The 21,706-nt window shown below is 40.2% G+C and overlaps 1 protein-coding gene across 1 annotated transcript; it reads right to left on the bottom strand.

Moving 5' to 3' along the window:
* Nucleotides 1-15,952: 15,952 nt before the first annotated feature.
* LOC131255630 (zinc finger protein CONSTANS-LIKE 2-like) lies at nucleotides 15,953-21,222 on the bottom strand. Its single transcript, XM_058256392.1, has 2 exons — nucleotides 20,389-21,222; nucleotides 15,953-16,963 (listed from the first exon to the last, which is right to left on the bottom strand). The coding sequence occupies exons 1-2, from the start codon at nucleotides 21,118-21,120 to the stop codon at nucleotides 16,598-16,600; spliced, it is 1,098 nt and encodes a 365-aa protein (XP_058112375.1). The 5' UTR covers nucleotides 21,121-21,222; the 3' UTR covers nucleotides 15,953-16,597.
* Between the last annotated feature and the right edge of the window lie 484 nt (nucleotides 21,223-21,706).

Genomic DNA, 21,706 nt, shown 5'->3' with positions numbered 1-21,706 from the left:
CCAGACAGACTCCTGGTTAGAATGTTCCGAGAGTTTGAGTTGTTGGAGGTGGTCTTCAGGGGAAATCATCGTATTTCCACAAACTGTCTCAGCCTTGATGAATTTGATGGGTGTGCACCTAAACGGTTGACCCTTTTTGGGCCTTTCATCTTGATCTTCTGATGTTGGCTGATATCCCAGTCCCCGTCTCTGCACGTTATCACGTGCTGGCTTTACCACCATACCTTTTTCATGGAACTCGGTACGATAGTTCAGGATTAATCGCTCAGTAGGGGGAATGACATATTCAGTAGCGAGAGGTCATGGATTGGCGATTGCATTCACATTTTTGAATTCGAAGCTGTGATATGATATGTCACCCTCTGCATGCTGAACGTCAATCACTGGGATGTCCATTTCTGGGATTTGATCATCACTGGTAAGATGGTTTCTGGCTCAGCCAATACTGAAATGATTCAATTTCCTGAAGGGAATTTAACCCTTTGATGGAGGGTAGATGGGATGGCTTCGACAGCATGGAGCCATGACCGTCCCAACAGAAGGTTAAATGAGGCAGGAATGTCAATGACTTGAAACGTGAAAAGGGTTAGGTCTGGTCCGATTTGCAATTCAATGTCGATTTCTGCCTCAACCTGTCTTCGAGAGTTATCGAAGGCTCTAACGCTCATGGTACTGGGTCTGAAGGAAGATGATTCTATCCCTAACCGTTCGGCAGTCCTTAAAGGGCAAACATTGAGGCTGGATCCATTGTCAATTAGCACGAGTGGGACTTTGAAATTCTTGTGACGGGCAACTATGTTTAATGAGCGTTAATGCTTGCGACCTTTAGGTGGCAGCTCCTCATCAGAAAAAGTGATGGCCCGTGGTACGAGGAGTTGTTCGATGATATTTGCCACCATTTCGGGAGGTACATCAGGGGAGATATGGGCAGCATTCAATGTTTTCGCAAAAATTTCTCGATGCGATCTTGACGTGCAGAGAAGTTCTTAGATGGATATTTGTGCGGGAATGGTTTTGAGTTGGGCTGCTATGTCATAAGCAGCATCGGTTCTGCAAGTGGTTCCTGACAAAGTTCCCCGGATTTCTTTTGGGTTCTGGTTATCTCTCCTAAAATACCTCCCATTGTTACCCACTTCAACACATTCTGGGTAGTGCCATGGGACTGCTTTCGGGTTATAAGAGGGAATCGTTTTTCCTTTTAGGTATATCATTGGTTCTTGATGCTGAGAGATTGTGGTTGGAATTATTTGTGATGGGCTTGACGATTTCTCTTGAGATGCTATCAAGTCTTGACCATTTTTAGCAATGGAGTTCCCCCCTTTAATGTGTAAGAGGGGTCCTTGGTGAGGCATTAGGAAATTTGATGTTTAAACCAGAGGTGCCCCTTGCAAGGTTAGTGGGGCTAGATTAGGGAGACCTATCGGGAGAACGACGGGTTCAGTATTCGACCTTTTTAGATGTACTGAGAGTGGAGTTGAGTGTGCCCCTTTGGGGACGAGATGCTGGGGATGTGACCTGTTAGGTGCTGTTTCCAGGAATACGAGAGGCTGCGTGGCGGGTGCTACTTCCAAGAATACCTGTGGTCCAGGTGATGTCACCTGTCGGTATCTCCATGTCCGATTTACTGTATCGGGCATGATTACTTGTATGGAATAATGTGGAGAGGAGTGTGTGGGTTGCCCTCCTTCAATATGGTTGACGGTAGAGGTGTTAGGCGTGCTGGGTCCTGCTTGATGCGATGGCAGAGAATTTTGGAGAATGTTGGCCTGAGCTATATTGTAAGCCTGTGGGCTGATTGCAATCTTCTGGCTTTCGATTAAATCTTGGATCACATGTTTCAAAGCGAAGCAGCGGTCCGTTAGGTGGTCAGGAGACTGGTGATATGCGCATATTAATTTTCGTTATAACCAGGCGGCAAGGGATTAGGTGAAAGTCACGGTTGAAGCGGCGTCAAAAGTTGCTTTTGCATTAACATTATCAGAACCTGACTATATGTTTGTGCTAAAGGGGTGAACTTCCTTCCTAACATTGCTTGCTTGTATAGACCTTGTGCATTCCCCCTAGGCTGTTGCGATTGTTGTTGAGATGGCTGTGCCTGATATCCTTATTGGGTTTGCTGTGGTTGGTACTGCCTATTTGATTGTGGCTGGTACTGCCTATCTTGTTGTGGCTCCGGTTGTGGAGCATACCGATTACCTTAAGTATTAGCGACGAATTATTAACCTCTGTAGTGAGCTGTGCGGGAGTAGTGTCGTTTCCATTCCCATATCCAATGGGTTTCCCCTTAACTTTGTTTCTTCTGATTGTGGGGGTCTGGTGTGGCCATGGGGAAATAGTTCCTGCTCTGATCCTGGCTTCCACTTGTTCTCCAGCTCGTATGAGTTAGGAGAAATTTACGTATGGGCACGAGGTTAGATATCCTGAAATGCTGGGATTTGCTGAATGTACGATCATGGATATCTGCTCTTCGTCATCGATGGGGTTTCTCATTTGGGCCGCCATAGCTCACCATCGTCCTACGTACGCTGATAAGGACTCGTCACTTTTTTGTCTTAAGGCAGCCAAGTCAAATCTTCTTGGAGCCATATTTAGGTTGTATGAGAACCTGTCAATGAATGCCTGGGAGAGCTTTTCCCAGGTTCTGATTTGATAGCTATCTAGTGAGGTGTACCAATCCAAAGCGTCGCCCTTAAGAGATTTCTGGAAGAGCCGTATCAAGGCTCCATCGTTCCCTGCTATTGCATTGAGTTCCCCACAAAATGCTTTAAGTGTGCTGTGGGGCACTCACTACCGTCATACCTTTTGAATTTTGGTACCTCGAAGTTTGGAGGTACTCGGGCGTCTGGGAAGGGACAAAGGTCCCTGAATTTGGTGGATGGGTGGTCCACTCCTTGCTGTCTTCAGAGCTAATTTTGCACCATTTGCAACTGCTCTCGTAATTCCTCTATTTCTGACTTGTTTTGCTGTGGATATCTTGTCCCTTGCTGTAGGGCTTGTGCTGCTTCCTCTTCATATGAATCAAGAATGGGAGGTTGTTGGAAAGACAGTGGACTCCCAGTGGCAGGAGGTAGCTGGAATTGAACGTTGTTCCCTTTCAGAGGAGGGTATGATGTTCGGAAATGGCTCCCACCTGGGGTATCCGCCAATTCCGAAATGTTACTCCCGTTAGGAGGAGTGAGTTGGACTTGAAACTGACCCCCTTTGTGGGCATCCGCCAGTTCTTGTCTGTAGTTCCCATGAGGGGAAACTTGTGTTGTAACCTGATTGTTGTGATGTGTCGAATAGAGATGTGTGGGAGGTTTGCTAACTCTTCTAGGAGAGGGAGCACGGGATTTGCTGGGGGAATGAGAGAAAAGGCAAAAGGGGTCTGAGGGAGCGAACTGTTTTGTAGACTAGGCTAGGTTATTTGTGTATTCAGTGTGGCACTTGGTACTAGGCGAAGTAGTAGCTCTTACATTGTTCAAAGTAGTAGCTCTTGCGTGGTTATGTTGGCCTCAGGGTTTGTTGGAGCTACTAGTAGCGGTGCGGGTGTAGGTGTGGGTGCAGGTGCCAGTGTTTTGGGAGCTGGTTGAGCTGTCGGCTCTTCTTCATGGGTAGCTTGAGAGGTCATGGTTGCGCGGGATCGGGTGGTCATGGTTCAAATTTATGCCCAAGAAAGTGCAAGCCAAAGGTTTTTCTTTTGTTTTTGTACGAATGTAATGATGATTTCCCTTAAAATTAAAGTACCACACACTTTTGAGTTAGGTCTCGGCTAGTGTAAGCTAGCACATCCCCAGTGGAGTCGTCATTCTGTAGACACTGACAAATCGGCGCCCACACTGATTTGTATGTTATGCTTTTGCGGTGGTGGGGATGATTAGACTGATTTGTAGATGTTGGAGTCGCCACTAGCCGAATAATCTCAGAATCCTGCAGTCGGCTAGAACTACGGAATACGCAAGGTTGGAGAAATTTGACGACTCTCCTTCTTTAGGTTGACTCCTGGTCTGCGATCCGAAATTCAGGTAAGGGACCTCGGTTGCAAAGAGGGAAGGTGTTAGGCACCCTCTCTGCCCGTACAAATGTGCGATCTCTACTTGGTGTGGTAAAGCAATCTCAAGGGATGATGGATGCTGTGGCTGAGATGGACTAGGCACACATGGATTTCTGATGCGGCGAGATCCAAGATTTCGGCAGGCCACAGAACATACATTCAACGACGTGTCTAGAAGGCGGATGTGATGATGCTTATACAAAGAGGTAAGAAAAATGGACTAGATCACTAGGAATTTCTGATGTGACAGGATCCGATGTATGGCAAGTCACAGAGCATACGTTTACTAGATATCTAGAGGAGCAGGGGGGTTGAGAAGGAAATAGATGTCATGATGAATACTTGTATGAACAGATCTTTGGCTTGATTCTTGAATAGGCTAAGATATAGACTGAATTATGATCAAACTGGGCTAGGTTAGGCGGGTTGGAAGGGTCAAGAGGAAGGGCAAAGGGGGGTGGCTTGGAAGATCCGAACTTTGGAGGCTTGGGAGCTCCTTCCCTCTCTTTCACTCTCCTCCTCACTCTTTTTCTCTCTCACTCTCTTAAGCTTGGAAATGAGAATGGCTTGTTGCTTGTGTTGAAATGAGAAGAGGAGAGGGCTATTTATAGCCTTCTCCAATGGCTTTATGGTAAATAGGAGGTAGGTAAGGGTTAAAAATATGAAATGGAGGCTTGTGATTGGCTAGGGAGAGAGGATCACCACATGGCGTGCTCCCATTGGCTCTTGAGGTTGGTAAAGCGGTAAATAGTAAAGATTGGGGGGAGGGGTAAATTCAGGGGAAAGTTCACTTTCGGATGCTGGGACAACTGTCCAGACGCGGGCCGCAAGCGGTGGTACTCGGGGTACTACCGACGGTAGTCAAACTACCGCCGGCGATAGTCCAACTACCGCCCGAGCTTTGCTCCGGCCGGGCCTGCTCGTGTGGTCCACGTGTGGCGTGCTTGTTTGTCTGGTGGTCCTTTTTTTAGATTTTTAGTTTGTCCAGGTGTGTTTCTAGGTTGTCTTGGCTTGAATAGGTCCTAGATTTGGGACTTCTGGCTGAGTTTGGGAGGTTCTAAGAGCTTGGATTAGCATTTCAAGTTTGGGTAGGGTTTAGATTAAGGTTTCGGGTTTGGGTATGGTTTGGATTAGGGTTTGAGCTAGGGTTAGGATAGGTTTAGGGTTTAGGCTGGGTTTAAGGTTAAGGCTAAGGTTTGGGTTAGGGTTAGGTTTAAACTGAGATTAGGGTTTAGTTTAAGATATGATCATGGTTCCCGGATTGTCCTAGCTTTCTCAAGATACTAGCCTGGGTGGGGTGTCTACAAGACCGATTCACAAAGTAACAAGCTGTGTTAACGACCTCAGTCCACAGTTCCTTGCTTAACCCAGCATTACTGATCATGCATCGGGCCCTCTCCAAGAGAGTTTAATTCATTCGCTCAGCCACACCGTTCTTCTTTGTTGTGTGGCACACTATTTTGTGTCTCACGATCCCTTCATCCTTGCAATACTGATTGAATTCCTTAGAAGTGAATTACTCACCGTTATCTGTACTCATCACTTTCACCTTTCGCCTTATCTATTTTTTCCACCATCATCTTTCACTGCTTGAAGTTGGTTAAAACATCATATTTATTTTTCATAAAATAAACTCATACTTTTCTAGAATAGTCATCAATGAACATGACAAACCATGCCAACCCTCTACCAGAAACTATGGGCACCGACCCCTATACATCAGAAGGCACATCATCAAGAATGCACTTACAAACATGTTTTCCATACTTAAAAAATAACATTGATTGTTTACCATATATACAATGCTCGCATATACTAAAATCAAAACTTTTAAAAGTTGGAATCGAACAACAATCAGAAAGTACATTTAAGCCTCGCTCGCTCATGTGGCCCAAGCGTGCATGCCACATGGGTGCAAGCGTGGAATTCGCTATAGACGCTGTAACTCTACCTAATGAAGTACTCCCGATTAACCTGTAATGGTTTCCATTCTTCTATGACTTTATAATTATGAGTACTCCATTTGAAACTTTAAGGACACGATCAAAACCAATGAATTTGCACCCTAGCGTCTCGAGTGCTCCCAGAGATATCAGACTCTTCCTCAAACTAGGAATGTGTCTCACCTCAGTCAAGATACGCTCATGCTATCAAATATCTTGATACACACTGATCCAACACCTACCACTTTACAAACATTATCATTGCCCATAACCACCTGGCCACCATCGCACTCATTGTTACTAGTGAACCAACTTCGATGAGGGGTCATGTGGTATGAAGCTCCCATATCCAAAATCCATTCTTTTTCGAAGTACCCGGATTTTGATGTTGTTAGCACATCACTACCGTTCATCTCCTCACTACATTTTGCAGTGTTAGCTTCCCTGGAAGAACTATCTAAATTCTCTTTTCTTGACTTAGGATTATAACAATCCTTTTTCATATTCTCGTTCATCCCACAATTCTAGCACTTTAACTTGCCTTTGACATTGCCCTTGGATCTGGACCTCGATCATGAAGATCCATAATCCCACTAAGATTTTCTCCCCTTCGTAATCAATGCATCTATAGAAGTACCCACGTCATCGTTTTCTTTCTCATAGCCTTCGACTGAAGGGTTGGGATAATGGTCTCGACGTTAATGATCGTTTTACTGATGAACAACAAGTCCTTGAACGACTCATACGAAGCTAGGAGAGAATTCGACAAAAGGCAAGCTTGATCCTCATTTTTAATCGTTTCCTCCACATCCAACAATTTGTGAATCAATCTATTGAATTTACTAATGTCGGCTTCAACAAATCCAACTAATGGCGCTCGGTTGGACCTTCAATGGCATTGACCATCCATCAAAGACTTCGATGGCATCGAACAACTTCAATGACATCGAGTAGCAACACCAAAATATTCTAGCAATCAACATGAATTTTTCAAATTTTTTCGATGGCATCAAGCACCTATCGTTGGCATCGACATCTGCTTGATGGCTTCAAGTGGTCTGTCGATAGCATCGACAGACCCTGTTGCTTACAGATTTAAGAAATCAACAATAAGGAATCGGCATGTCGCGTAGCATATACTCAAACTAACTAGAATAACATGGAGGTTGAGAAGAGATATGTTGATGCGAATGCTTAGAATGTAAGAATGATGTGAATGAGGGGTGCAATGTTCGCCTTAAGAGTGGGAGTGAGGGATTGGCCGGGGTGATTTGTCGGGACCCGCTTACCTAACAAGGGATGGTAAAGAAATAGAAAAGTCTAAGTTAGGTCCAGTTTTTTTATAAGTAAGATCTAGAAACCCGGCAAGTCGTCGAATATACACTCGGATAGATTGATAGGAACAAAGGGGTTAAAAAGAGATGATTATGTGAAATGCCGATGCAAGGATGAATGCAACTGATCTGTGGTTGGGATATTCTTGAGAATGAAGGTGGACAGAAACTCTGCAAGGATTGACTAAATTTTGGTAGATCGGTTTTGTGATGTCTTGAGCAACTGGGATTTGGATGTGGCTAGGCTGGCGTAGGGGTTGGAAGAGCCTTTCTCCCTGGTGGATGGATGGGATGAGTTAAGGGTGAGTGGTGTTTGTAAATAAAGATAAAAGGAATATTTACAGGTGTGGAGGATGGTACTTTCGATATCTTGTGAGGTTTGGGAGTTAAAGAAGGCCAAAGGGATGAGTGTGCCACATGGCATCTTGCCATTGGTAATTTTAGAAAAAAGTAAGGGCAGCGTGGTCATTACATCCTAAGCAATATAATAAAATTCTCTCTCCTCCGCCTCACAAGATCTCGAATTTTACAATTGTACAGGTGGCAGGCGGCACGTCGGACGCGGATTGCGTACTACCCCCGCCCGTCCTTAGCTCTGAACGGGCAGTTCTGTCGGCAGGCCCACCGTGATGTATCTGTATCATGATTCCCAGACTCCACTGGGAGCTTCGATGGGATGTAGGCATCTTTTTGGCCTTCTTACTCTTACGTTATTAGGGTCCTTAGGCTAAGTGGGCTTGTGTTTGGGCCTGCATTGGGCTTTGAATTATGCTCTGAATGAGGCTCTAGTTTGGGCTAGATTTCAGGGTTTAGGTGCACACAAATCAGCTATACTATCACAGATGGGTTGTTTACAAGTGAGCCTTTGGTTACACAAATATTATCATAATAATATTTCATGATAACATTTCTATGCTATTCATCAGATGGTTAGGATTATCAGACAGCGTGATTTTTGCACTAAGCTGTTCAAATTGATGATTGGCAATTAGCATTCCTCTTTAAATACTGTATATTAATTAATGAGTCTAACTCAAGAGAACTCAACTCAGTTCAGCTTGACTTAACTCACTGAGTCTTTGAGTTTTAAAACTATGCTAGGAGGACTGAACTTTATCAAGATCTCATGAATTCTATCAATTCCCTTTGATTAAAATGTATGGTCAAGATCAAATGAGAATATTAGTGGTTTCCCATCTTCTTCAGCAGACCATCAATGACACCCACGAAGGAAGAAAAAACGAATCCGAAGCGAGTGCTAGGCAAGTGGATGAAAAAGCACTAATGCAAGCCAATAGCAGCATAGATATGGATACTAAAGCGAAAAAAGGAAAAGAGAAAGGGAAAAAGAGCAAAACCGAATGGTCGGTTGATGTTTGGATTATAGCTAAAAAGCTTGCCGCCGAGCTCGAATGGCAACTGCAACCGAGAATGTGGTATCGGAGAGTGGCCCAGCAATGGAATGGAATCACTCATGTGGTTGAACTTTGTTCTGTTTGTGTTTGTGGAATGTCTTTGTCCATTAGAGAGAGTTGGAAAAGTGAGGTGAGCTTTTCTTACAGAAAAGATAACTACATAGTGCAGTACACTCCTTTGTTGAGCTGTCAGTTTTTTTTTTTTCTTTTTCTTTCCGTTGGATTATACTCCAACATAATGCAAAAAAGTGTAAAATCTGGCCATGACCAAAACTGAGTTCAACTTGCTGAGTCGGATATGAATCAATCAAGTTAGGTGTAGTCCTTTCCTTGGAAAATTTAAAAAAGAACAGAAAAAAGGGAGATAGATATGTTGGGGATTCACGGAAGCACACAGATATGAATCAAATAGACTATTCCAATAGCACAAAGAAGCCCAATCACAAAGACTCCGAATTTATTGTGGAGAAACTCTTTCGGGGAAAAAACCATGGATCAAATGATAGTAATCACTATGAAAGCAAAAATTACAAGAGATACAGAGAATACTCAATTCGAATAAGCCTTGAATCTCCCCTTACAAGCCCTTTGCAACCCTAAGAATGAATTAGAAAGCCTTAGATACACTTTGATACCGATTACAACCCTATATATAGCCTCTAGGACAATCACAATAAAAATCGGAAACAAATCCCGTAGATATGCAACTCTACTTAATTTTGCGCATATGTTCGATTACACCTTTGATGGGACTACGATGGCATCGACAAACTGTCGATGACATTGAACTAATACCAAAACATTCCAGCGATTAAACATGAAAATCCTAAATTTTACTGACCTCGAACAAACCTTCGATGTCATCAAGCAGACTTCGATGACATCAAAAGGACATCAAAAGCATCCAACGACTAAACATATAAATTTCAGGTTTTCTCGATGGCATCGAGTAGGACTTTGATGGTATCGAACTGTCATCCGCATACATGTTGAGTTACAGATTTAAAACATAAATCAACAAGATAGATAGATAGATAGATAGAGAGAGCGAGAGAGTTATATGCCTATTTATGTAGTCATACTTCAGCAAATTGACCCGAAACACTCTCGATTTGTCGAAGCATCAAATGGGTTATGCATTCTCGTTCTAACGGTTGAGTTCAATGCGATTCAGAAAATTGGATCTGAGTTGGACAACTCAATTGATAAGAATAACTCATCAGCTACGATGAATATATATCTGCCGTGCAATGTCAATCGGGCTGATATGAATTGCTTGTTCGATGTTTCATGTCCATCGCGTATCAGAGACCGCTGACATTGAGTTGACTCGATTGAGTTCTAAACCATGAAGGTTTGCATGCATTTGCATTTGCAATGTATGCATATCTGCATCTGTACATGTATTATCCTCTCTGTGCTTAGGTTCAAACTTTAAGAATATTGCGGAAATTTTCCTTTTGTCGAGTGTTTGGAGAAGACCCTTCACAGAAATTTAATAAATAGGAATTTTCATGAATCATCATCCTTATTTAACTTCATGCCTTAGCCTATATATATATATATATATTCTCTCTTCAAACATTCATTTGGGAAAAAAAGAAACTTTGTTTCCAGCACTTGTTCTTTTCTTGGTCTGACACCGAATTACGTGGCATCGCGAGTGAAGAATATCCATCAGGAAAGAAGCTTGATGTGCTAGTCGACAAGGACCTGAAAAACAACTATGACCGGATTGAGCTTGGAGAAATGGTCCAATACAAAATGATATTCAAAACCATGTAATTTAGCAAAATTGATGAAATTTGGAATAGACAAAACAAACATTTTTCATTTCGCATGAACTTAATTACCTGGTTTGTGAGTGATGAGGGTGATTCTAGAGCTCTTCCATCAAACCTTCTATTTCTAAGAGTGAGTTTGTTTAGCTTGGCTAGATTCTGGTCCCTTTGTGTTGAATAAGAATGGGATAAAACACTGCTCAAAATACAATAGCAAAACTTCTAAAATTAAAACAATGGTTTTTTCTTTAAAGGAAACACAATGCAACATCTAACTTCTTAAGTTGAACTGATGATGGTTTTTCCTAGTTCTACAATAAAATTTCTAAAATTAAAACAATGGTTTTTCTTTAACAGAAACACGGTGCAACATTTAACTTCTTAAGTTGAACTAACGGTGCAAAGACCTTTTTTTGGAAACAGAACTCAATTCAATGATGGGGAGAGAGAGAGAGAGAGAGAGAGAGAGAGAGAGAGAGAGAGAGATATGTTAGAAGAAAGACCACACACAACAATATCGAAATCAAAAGAAAACAGAAAAAAGATGCAAAGCGCAGCATAGAGATTTATATGGTTCCCTTTTAATACATCTATAATTCACACCGATCCATTGTGATCAAAGGCTAAAAACAAAGAAGTAGCTATTAATAGAATAATGGCTCTCTCTCATGACATATATATATATATATATATATATATATATATATATATATATATATATATATATATATATATATATATATATATATATATATATATAGCAGAACGCTCACCTACGAATCAGTTCGTACGGACTACATACGAACTTTTTTGAGAACTCATCATATCTGATGAGTCTAAAAAATCTAAACGGTCCACATGAAGCAGAACCTCATGAAACCCACTGATACCAATTTTTACTTTGAACCAAAACTTCGGTGGGCCATGAAAAATTCAAACAGTTTCTTCCCTTGATTTGAATTTCTCGTTGCTATGGCCCACCAAAATCTTATATCAGGGTGAAAATTCACCCTGTAAGGTTTCATGGGATTCCACATCTTATGGACCGTTTGGATTCAACACCCATGACGCGTATGCAAAGGTGCGCATGTGCACACGTGCGTAGGTGAGCATGCCTCTATATATATATATATATATATATATAACCCCAAATGAATTAGGGTTTACATGGAAGATCTATACATTTGTGATAAATCTTAAAGAGAGAGAGAGCTATACATCAAGGGAATGGCTAGTAAAAAAAAGTACAGGTCTTGTAGCCTCAGCTAAGGAGTTTCGTCGGAAATTGGCTCCCATAAACATGCCTTCAAGCAACCTCTAAGGTTGGCCTTATTTTAATTAATGAATGAAAATTACCAAGGATAAGAACCCTAGTGTGCACCCCAATCTACAGTACAACTAGAGTCAGATCCAAAGATTTGATAGCCCACAAAACTCCTTAAAATGGCTTACATTAATTAATTAATTATTTTTTTTACCACACCATGATTATTCTAAAATTAGATTCACCAATGTTGGTGGGCCTGGATAAAACCTAATCAAACCTTTGTTAGACACCTTACCGTGCCACCAATCCTGGAGTTACATGGGCTAAATGCAAACCTCGCATGAATAATAGGTAAATCCAGCTGGCTAAAGTTGATCTTTTTTTTCTTTTCTTTTTTTGCCTTTTTTTTCTCTTTTTGGCTGGGCTTAAGCTTTAAGCTTTGTTTATATGGCTCAATCATTGCTTCTCTCCTAATCTCTCTCGCTGAGCTTTTCATGGAGGTCTAAGTTTTGGGACCTGCCAAAATTCTAGATTCTATCCTATCACGGCCCATGGTGGCTTACCATAGCCAATTATTGCATTCTAGATGCTCTACTAGCCCAAGATCGGTGACTTGTGGGAATCTCGTATCCTGTCTCATCAAAAAACTAGTGGTAGCTTAGATCATCACGCATTACATACTCCACGCATGCTCGACATATACTTTATAACTTGCTGGAATTTTGGATACTCTTATGTGGTTATCCGTGCCTAGCTCTATATCTATTATTTTATCATATATGCCTATGCTTGGAACGTGCAACAATTAATGGTCCTATTGGCATATATGAACACCCATGCACAATGATTTTCGTTAATGTTCACGGATATTCAACCACAATTCTTGGATTCCAGTGCATTCAAATTACAGGCATACCAAACACAAGTGAGGATTTTAACTCGCATGGATTTTAGTGTGATGTGAATTGGATTCCAATGCATTTGGATTACAAGGTGTCAAACAAGCCCTTAGTTGCTCATAATCTAAAACATGAAGAGTAAGTGGATTTGGGCCATCCAACTATCCCTAGATATCCCTCTATTGAAAGTTACACCAAACTGACAATTCTAGACATCATTCTCCTTCTACTGAATCCAAATTCATGCTCGTCGTCCATTTGAATACCATTGTCCGTATAGATAGAATTGCCCATTTTGTGTGATTTTCAACTACGTGCATATATGGATAACATGCTGCTAGATGAGCGGTCCAAGTCCAATAACCCATTGTGCACTTGTAAGTTATTAGGCGAGATGAACGGTCCTCATGGGTCCAGCGGGCCAAAGGCAAAACCTCCTAAGCTGAGAAGAGAATCCCACACCAAACCTGATACATGAAAAAAAAAAAAAAAAAAAAAAGGAAAAAAAAAGAGAAAAAAAAAAAAGTGATGGCTGTGGGGCCCACCCCTTGAAGCCTACGATGGCCTCCTATCAATGATCCTACCCTCCTTTACAAGTGGCATGTTAGATTTGGACCTTTCTAGTTTGGAATATTTATGGTTGGGGTTAGGGCTTCACTTGGGGATATTTATTATTAGGGCAAGGACTTCACTTAGGGATATTTATTGTTTGATGCTTTGAATAACAAACAAAAGAACAATTTTCTCCTTTTCTCTTTTCTCTCATGCACTCTTTCATCTGCTATAATAATATAATAAATATCCCTAACATTAAAGGTAAGTCACTTTTTGGTTACCACTTCAAAATAAATGTATCTCATTTTAGTTAATAGTAACAATGTACTAGAGATTTTAGAAAATATTAAAAATAATCTTCGACAACCCATAACTAGTAAAGTGTGTGTTTGGTTGCACAAAATATTTCATTATAATATTTGGTGCAACCAAATAAAGTTTAAACTATGATTTCTAATACATAATTATTATTAACTAAAATGAGATAAATTTATTTTTAAGTGACAACCCAACAGGTCCTAAGGACATGTTTGATTTCCATTTTAAAATAAGTTCATCTCATTTTAGCTAGCAATAGTTACGTATTAATTTTCTTTTTTGGAAAAGATTAAAAATAATCTCAACAACCCATAATTAATATAGGGTGGTTGCACAAATATTATCAAAATGATATTTTATGATAATATTCGGTGCAACCAAACGAACCTTAAACTATATATGATTTTTAATACATACTCTTTGTTAACTAAAATAAGATGAAATCATTTTAAAGTGGCAACCCAATAAGTCCTAGGGTCATGTTTGGTTTCCACTTCAAGATATGTTCATCTCATTTTAGTTAATAACAGTTACATATTAGAGTTTTTGATAAGGATTAGATATAATCTTCGACTACCCATTATAAGTAAAAGGGCAGTTTGGTTGCACCAAATATTTATCATAATAATATTTGGTGTAGCCAAATGAACCTTATGGTTTCCGCTTGAATATGAGTTCATCTCCTTTGGGTGCTTTTGCTTACACCAACTATCATGAAATTATTTGGTGCAACCAATCTTATGTAATTGTTAGTTATATTATTAATCTCTCTCTCTCTCTCTCTCTCTCTCTGTGTGTGTGTGTGTGTGTGTGTGTGTGTGTGTGTGTGTCGCTAATAAGTGATGTAGAGCGGGTCACGGACAGTTTCATGGCCAAGATGGATCAGAAAAGGCCTGGTCGGCGACAGAAGTAATCCAGACCGTCAAACCTTAAATCGAGCGTATCTCATAATCCAGAATGAGTTATGGAACATAAAATATATAATTTTAAGGTAGGACGAGTTACTTTAGCCACCCAACTACGTTGTTTAAATTGGGTTTACAAAATACCATCAGATCGACAGTCGTTTCCCTATTTTAATACTTTTTTTATATATTATAAATAGTAAGTTTTAGTTTGATTATAACTCTTCATCCGTTAGGCTTTAGGAGTTGTGCCCAACGTGAAAAGTGCTTAGAATAATTAGGAGAACAACTTGGTGAAGCCAATTAGGACATTTACTATTTTTGGCCGAAAACCTTACTAGTGGAAATCATGACCATCTATAAATAGTAAGTTTACTATTTATAGTGAGTTGTGAATTCTAGGAGTTTTAGTTGTAGTTTGATTATGTAATTTCTTCCATTGCTTAGTATCTCTAGTTAAAGGGTTGTGAACTTGTTTATTTCATTGATCAATCAATTTCGAATTTTATAGAATTTATTTTCTATTTTCTTGTTCTTTTCCTCGTGGATTCGAGGAGTCCCTGTGAGGAGTCCAGAGAAGTTCCATGGATTCGGAACAGTTATCTCCTTGAGGAAGACGGTGCTCGACCTCACGTCCTTCCCTGCGTCAATACGTTGTTACAATTAAATAAAATGCGATGAACTCATTTTTAAGTGCATCAAAACAGATCTTAAGTGTTCATTAGACTTTTTTTTGTTTCTCCACTCAATCTTGACCATCCATTTCTATGCTATTGATCAGCTGGTTAGGATTATCAGACCGGGCATGAGTTTTGTGAAAAGCTTTGGAGAGGTTGGGACTTTAGCATTCCCCATTAAATACTGAATATTACTGAGTCTGAGTCAAGATAACTCAACCAAGTTACTCAGTTGATCAACTTGACTCACCGAGTTTTCAACTTTTAAAACCATGCTTGGAAGACTGAACTTTATCAAGATCTCATGAATTCTATCCCTTTGATTAAAATGGATGATCAGATCAAATGAGAATATTATTTGTTTCCCATCTTCATCCACAGACCATCGACGAAACCCATGAAGGAAGAAAAAAAGAACCTGAAGCGAGCGCTCGGCAAGTAGATAAAAAAGCGCCAATGCTAGCCAATGGCAGGATAGAAATGGATACTAAAGCGGAGAAGGAAAAAAGAAAGAAAAAAAGAGCAAAGCCGAAAATGATCTGTTGACGATGCAGACTAAAGCTAAAAAGCTCGCCAAGCTTGAATGACAACCACACCGAGAAGGGGGAATCGGAGAGTGGCCCACCAATTGAATGGCATCACTCATGTGGCTGAACTTCGTTCTGTTTGTGTAATGTCCTTTTCCATTAGAAAGTGGAGAAGTGCACTGAGCTTTTGTACAGATAACTACTAAATTCAGTACACCCCTTTGTTGAGCTGTCAGCTTTTTTGCTGTTGGATTATACACCAACATAATGCAAAAAGGTGTTAAATTTCAAAAGGAAAGACTACAAATTCAATGCACCGAGTTAGAAGTATATCATCTACTTACAAGAAGCTGATTTGGGTCTCAATCATCAGAGACAGAACAGGAGATTACATGGATTCAATGCATATATAATTCCCCATGATTTGAGAGAAATGGCATGAAGATTCAACCGTAGGAAGATTAAACAGCGAGTTTATGGTCTGAGATCTAGTACATTCATCAGGTGGTACCCACCGAGAACCCAAGACATCGGGCCTAGTCGACTTATCAGTTGGGCTATGCACGCATATTGAATATCGACCATTGGCTACTCTTTTCTAATTATCTCTTTTTTTTCCAGTGGCTTGTGGCCCAACCTGGTGAATTGATTAGACCATTCATTGGGTGGGGCATGCTTGCACATTGAATATAGACCGCTGGTCACTCTTTTCGAATCATTCGATCTTTCGCACCATCAACCATATAGTGGATCAACCAGCTTTTGGACTAGGAGATGTTCGCAGTGGCCCTCCTGATGAACAGTCAGGATCTAACGCACGTTCCACACATCTTCAATCCACTTCCATAGGAATTTCCTTGACGCATATATCTTGGCTAACTGCTTATCTTGAAGAAGATACACTATAAATTCCCAACTCTCACTTGGAGTGGCAACACTAGAATTAGAATGATGGTACGATGCTGTATCCGCTTTCAGCCATGACAGCGGTAGAGAACATCTGATGTACTTCGACTTCGACGTCCGTCCTCTTTGCGAATCGGCCCTTGATCCGGGGCCTTGTTTCTGCATACGCCTTTCTCGAGGCATACCTTATGGTCTTCTCGAACTTCCTTGTTTTCTTCTTCTCCCTATATCTGAGGACTCTGGCTTCCCTATCCATGGGAGAGAATTGGGCAGGTATCATCTGTAGAGGTGGGCCTGCAAAGAGGTCTATAGTCCCTTTGGGAGGCCTGACATGCGAGTTTGAGATGTCGGTCATGGCAGTAGCATCAGGCACGACGCTCGCATCCATCGATGAATAGGAGACCTGATAATGATCACAAAAATTTCGTCATGAGTCATCAATTAGAACCCCCAAAAAAAAAAGAGGAAATCAAGATATTATGTTGCACAATCGAGAGAAATGGCGTTCTTTTGTTTGACTGAATAATGATACAGGAGGGACCCACATTTATGTATGCTAAGACGTGGATCGGGTGCACCTCATCATGAGATGGGTGTGCACTATAATCTCCCCTATCAGATCATGCTGACCATCTGATAGAAATGGACGGTTCTGTTCCTCATTCAACGGGCTGAATTGGATGGATACGATCATTCGATGGGAGAGATTTGTGGGCATCTCCCATTCACCATGATCTGACCATATGAACAATTTGGATCGCCAGAATATCGGGGCCCCAAACATACATTCTTTGGGCTGAGTTAAAGTTCAATTAAGCAATGGATAATGAATCATAAACTAATTTTGAGATAGAATAACATTGTTCAGGAATGCAGAACGGTAGCAGTAAAAGATCAAAGACAGCTGGAGCAAGCAATGGGAAGAACAAGATCATAGAAATTTCTAATAAACCCAAACAAGAAGAAGATCAGCACATTTCAAAAAGAAATAGGGGAAAACAGATTAGCGGAACTACTGAAAGTACGAAGCGCTCGTTCACACAAGAATATCTGTAAATTAACTAACAGAGCACTTAAGTTTCAAGACAAGATCTAGTTAATTCGATCATGGCGGTAAATACAAAAGAAAAAGAAGCTAGTACTGTGGTCAGTTGGAAGCTTGTAGTGTTTCAAAAGAATCCTGAATTCTCAAATCGAAAACAAGAGAATTAATCAGAATTACTAAATCGGAGAAATAACTCTGAAAAAAGCTCGATTTTGAGAGGACTAATCAGGAAAAGCAAAAATGCTAAATTAATCAAAAAAAGAAAATTAAGCCCCCATGATCGAAGCACTTGATTTGAGCTCATTTTCGTTAATCGTCATTATGTATTGTAGATCATATTTCTTCTTTGTAAGGACTAGAAGTGGATAACCAACAATCATGATGTGAATAACTAAAACAAGATGAATTTAATTTTAGGTGTCTACCAAACAGGCACAAAACCAGTGTTCAAAGTATCGGTATCACTACAAGTTTCTCTAACCATGGATATGGAAACAGTATTGATATCGCTGATAATATCGTTGATAACCGAAAATGCGGGGAAACATAAGATAAACGATGGAATTTTCAGCAAAACTTCAGAAGATGTTAAAATGTACATATTTGCATATTTAGAAATAAAATAAAATTGCAAAAAGAATGCATACATAACAAGTTTCCATTTAATGGGGCCTTAAAAGCATGTGTTGGTGTAAGAAATCAGTCCAACCATCCCCTCCAGCCTATTTAACCATCCAAACATCCATCGATATTGCAAAATATTAATGACACATAATATTTCACCAATAAATCATCAACAATTGAAAAGGAACAAAAGATTGTGGTGTCAATATCTCACATGTTGCGATATCGATAATATCAAGATATTATCAATATTATCAATGGAAAATTAAACACTACATACAACCATGTGCTCATGAAAAAAAAAATTGAAATAACTTTTTTTCTAATAAACAAAATTTTGATGATATCAATAATTGGCAATATTATTGAAATATCACCAATATACTTATGATACAAGCATTACCTATACATAATCAAAAATATTGGCAATACATTGGCGATATTGATGCATTGGCAATACAAGCGACACCTAGAATTTACATAGTTGAAAATATTGACGATTACATTAGCGATGTTAATACGTTGGCGATACTTAGCGATACATTGCTAATACTTGGAATTTCTGATACTACCAGTGTCATTGGTATCGCTATCAGTGTTATCGGTATCGCTAAACTAGAGATAAAGATAATATCGAAGATAATTTGAACACTGCACAAAATAGAACAAAAATATGAAATCCATTAAAAAAGATAGGAAATTACACTGATTGGAGAATCCAAAATCTTCATAAAAAATAATATCTAATTTCTAGAAAAGCAACTACCCATAGCAACAAAAAATAAAAAGAAAAAGAATAATAAAAAAAAAAGTTCTATACAACTCAGTGACTCAATTTGAAACTCAGCTGAGTTGACAAGAATTCCAGACAAGTCTCTAAGAAACTTGCTATTGAGTGTGAATCTGTTCCAAAGACTTGCATTGAAAGCTTTATGTTGATAATCTCAGTGATTTCAAATACTGTATCTAAACATAACTATTTTAAATGTTTATTCCTACTCTTTAAGTATTTCTAATTTAATTAATAAACACCGACTCAAATCAAGTAAAGACCCGGTCGAATCAAACATCTTCGAGTCAACCTGAAGTGCATACATATGATCATGAAAAAATCAACATGTTGAATTACCTATAAAATGTGGTGGAAAAGATAGATAGAGAGAGAGAGACCCATAAAATGTTGTGGAAGAGAGAGAGAGAGAGAGAGAGAGAGAGAGAGAGAGAGAGAGAGAGAGATGGTCAACTAAAGAAACAAATACAGAATACACCAGTAAAATTGAAGAATTAAAAATCAAAACGAAAACAAAAACAAAGGACCTCGAAAAGAAAAAGGACCCAATTTTCAGATTAGAGAAAACATAGAACAAACCAGGCGAAAAGCACTACTAACATGTATGCCATCAAAACTCAGCAGATTTGGTAACTGCCCATGAGGAAAAAGCCTTTAGAAAAGGAATTAACTCAGCACCACATTAGTGTTGAGAGAGAGAGAGAGAGAGAGAGAGAGAGAGAAGCAAAGAACAAACCATGGAAAAGCAACACAACATGCTTTTGCTTTTCATAAAAAATTTGCTGATTAAACAACTAAAATGAAAGAAATATAACAGAAAGAACTAGATAGAGAGAGAGAAACCAATGAATAATAATAAAAAAATTAAAAATCCAAACCAAACATAGAAAAAAATGAAAGAAAGAAAGAAGGCAAAAGAGCCATTTTATTAAAAAACAAAAACAGAAAGAATAGACAAGAACTAGCCAAATACCCCGAAAATTAAGCAGATTTAACTACTCATGAAGATTGTAAAAAAAAAAAAAAAAAAAAAAAATCTCAAAGAAAAGAGTAAGATTATAATCTCAAGACCCAAATTCAGCAAACACCCACCAAATTGAAATAATAAAAAAGATAAAACAAACCAACCTAACATCACCTCCAAAAAACAAACACTTTCTGAAAGAAAAACATCAACTAGAGGAAAATCACTAACATACGAAAATTCCATAAAAAGAAAGTTCAATAGATTTAAAAACAACCCAAAAAAATCAAACTCCTGAAAATAAAAACCAAAAGAAACAAGATAACCTAAACACCCAAATTCAGCATATTAAAATAATAATAATAATAAGAATAATTTAAAAAAAAAAAAAAAAAAACCACTTACACTCTGACTCATTGAGGCAGTGTAATTGTACCCAGCTTTCGATTCTTCAAATTCCAAATCCAAATCCAACTGAAGATTCTGCTGCTGTTGTTGCTGCTGCTGCTTTTCATCACCTGCAAGAAACTGCACCGGCACGACGCTATCGTCCCCCTCGTTCTTCCCAAGATTCTGATGCAGCTGAATGCTCTGTCCCTCGTTCTGATTTTCATTACACGAATTGTTATACCCCACAAGATCCAAATACTCATCGACTTCACCTCCATAACCATACCCGTTGTTCTGATTGCTGTTCTTCACAGGATTCAAAAGCAGCCAAGAAGCCGCCTCGTCGTCGCCATCACCATCCTCATCCTCATCCTCCTCATGGGCCCCACCTGGCTCTGTGTCGTGGACAGACTCATGAGGTGGGCCGTAGAGCTGGCCTGATATGGGGAGGATTGAGGTGCGGTGGTGGCGGCGGGCGAGAGGGTTTGCAGAGTGGATGTCGGCGTCGCAGGCAGTGCAGAGAGCCGCTGCGTCGGCCTTGCAGCTGACTGCTGCTGGTGCACGCTCACACGCCTCGCACACCCACACACGTTCGTGGCGTGATGCGAGACGGTTCGCCGCATGGATGCGGGAATCGCAACCTGCGCACAGGTAGGCCGCATCGGCGCGGCAGTAGACCGTGCACGCCGCCGACCGGCACGAGTCGCAGACACGGGCCCACCCCCGGATGCTGGAATCACCGTCCATCGTCTTTGTAATCTCTCTCTCTCTCTCTCTCTCTCTCTCTCTCTGTCTTATCTTCTCAGCTTTCAGTCAGTGGCAGTTGGGTGGTGGAGGAGGGAATGTAACTAACTGTACGTAAAGCAAAGGTGGGGTTTGGAAGGAGAGAATCCAACATCTGCCATGTGGTGAGAATTGAGAGGTTGAGGGAGTTGGGTTCTTTATCTTGTGGTGGGAGGTGTTTGTGTAGGGCCATGCTGACTGGACTTGTGTGGGGCCACTTGGTGCGTGCCACTTTGGCTTTTGGGAACACTTGGATGGGAAAATTAGAGGCAGGAATGCATGCGTGGAATAAAAAAGAACTACTTTTTCAACTTGATTTCTGATTGGGTGCATGCGTGTGCAGCGGAACTAGGTGTATATCATAAATTTAGAGATGGGCATCGAGTTGAGTCGGACCAAGTTAGGGCTGATCCGACTCTATCTGATTTTGAAATAGTCTTGTCCTGTATTCGACCCAACTCAGTACCAAGTCTAGCATGCCTGACCGGATTCGAGTCTGGGTCTGGCCCGGACTAATTCGGACTGAGTCTAACCTGATCAAAAGTACCGA

Source organism: Magnolia sinica, chromosome 9 (genome assembly GCF_029962835.1).
Source record: "Magnolia sinica isolate HGM2019 chromosome 9, MsV1, whole genome shotgun sequence".
In the NCBI taxonomy this organism is placed as follows: Eukaryota; Viridiplantae; Streptophyta; class Magnoliopsida; order Magnoliales; family Magnoliaceae; genus Magnolia; species Magnolia sinica.
The sequence above is the reverse complement of the archived record's forward strand: the minus strand, read 5'-3'. Positions and strand labels throughout refer to the sequence as shown.

Excerpts from the sequence above, each read along its gene's own strand:
- LOC131255630 (XM_058256392.1), bottom strand. The coding sequence starts at position 21,120 with ATGGACGGTGATTCCAGCATCCGGGGGTGGGCCCGTGTCTGCGACTCG. Across the intron at positions 16,964-20,388 it reads CTGCCTCAATGAGTCAGAGT|GTCTCCTATTCATCGATGGA; the intron begins GTAAGTGGTTTT and ends GATCATTATCAG.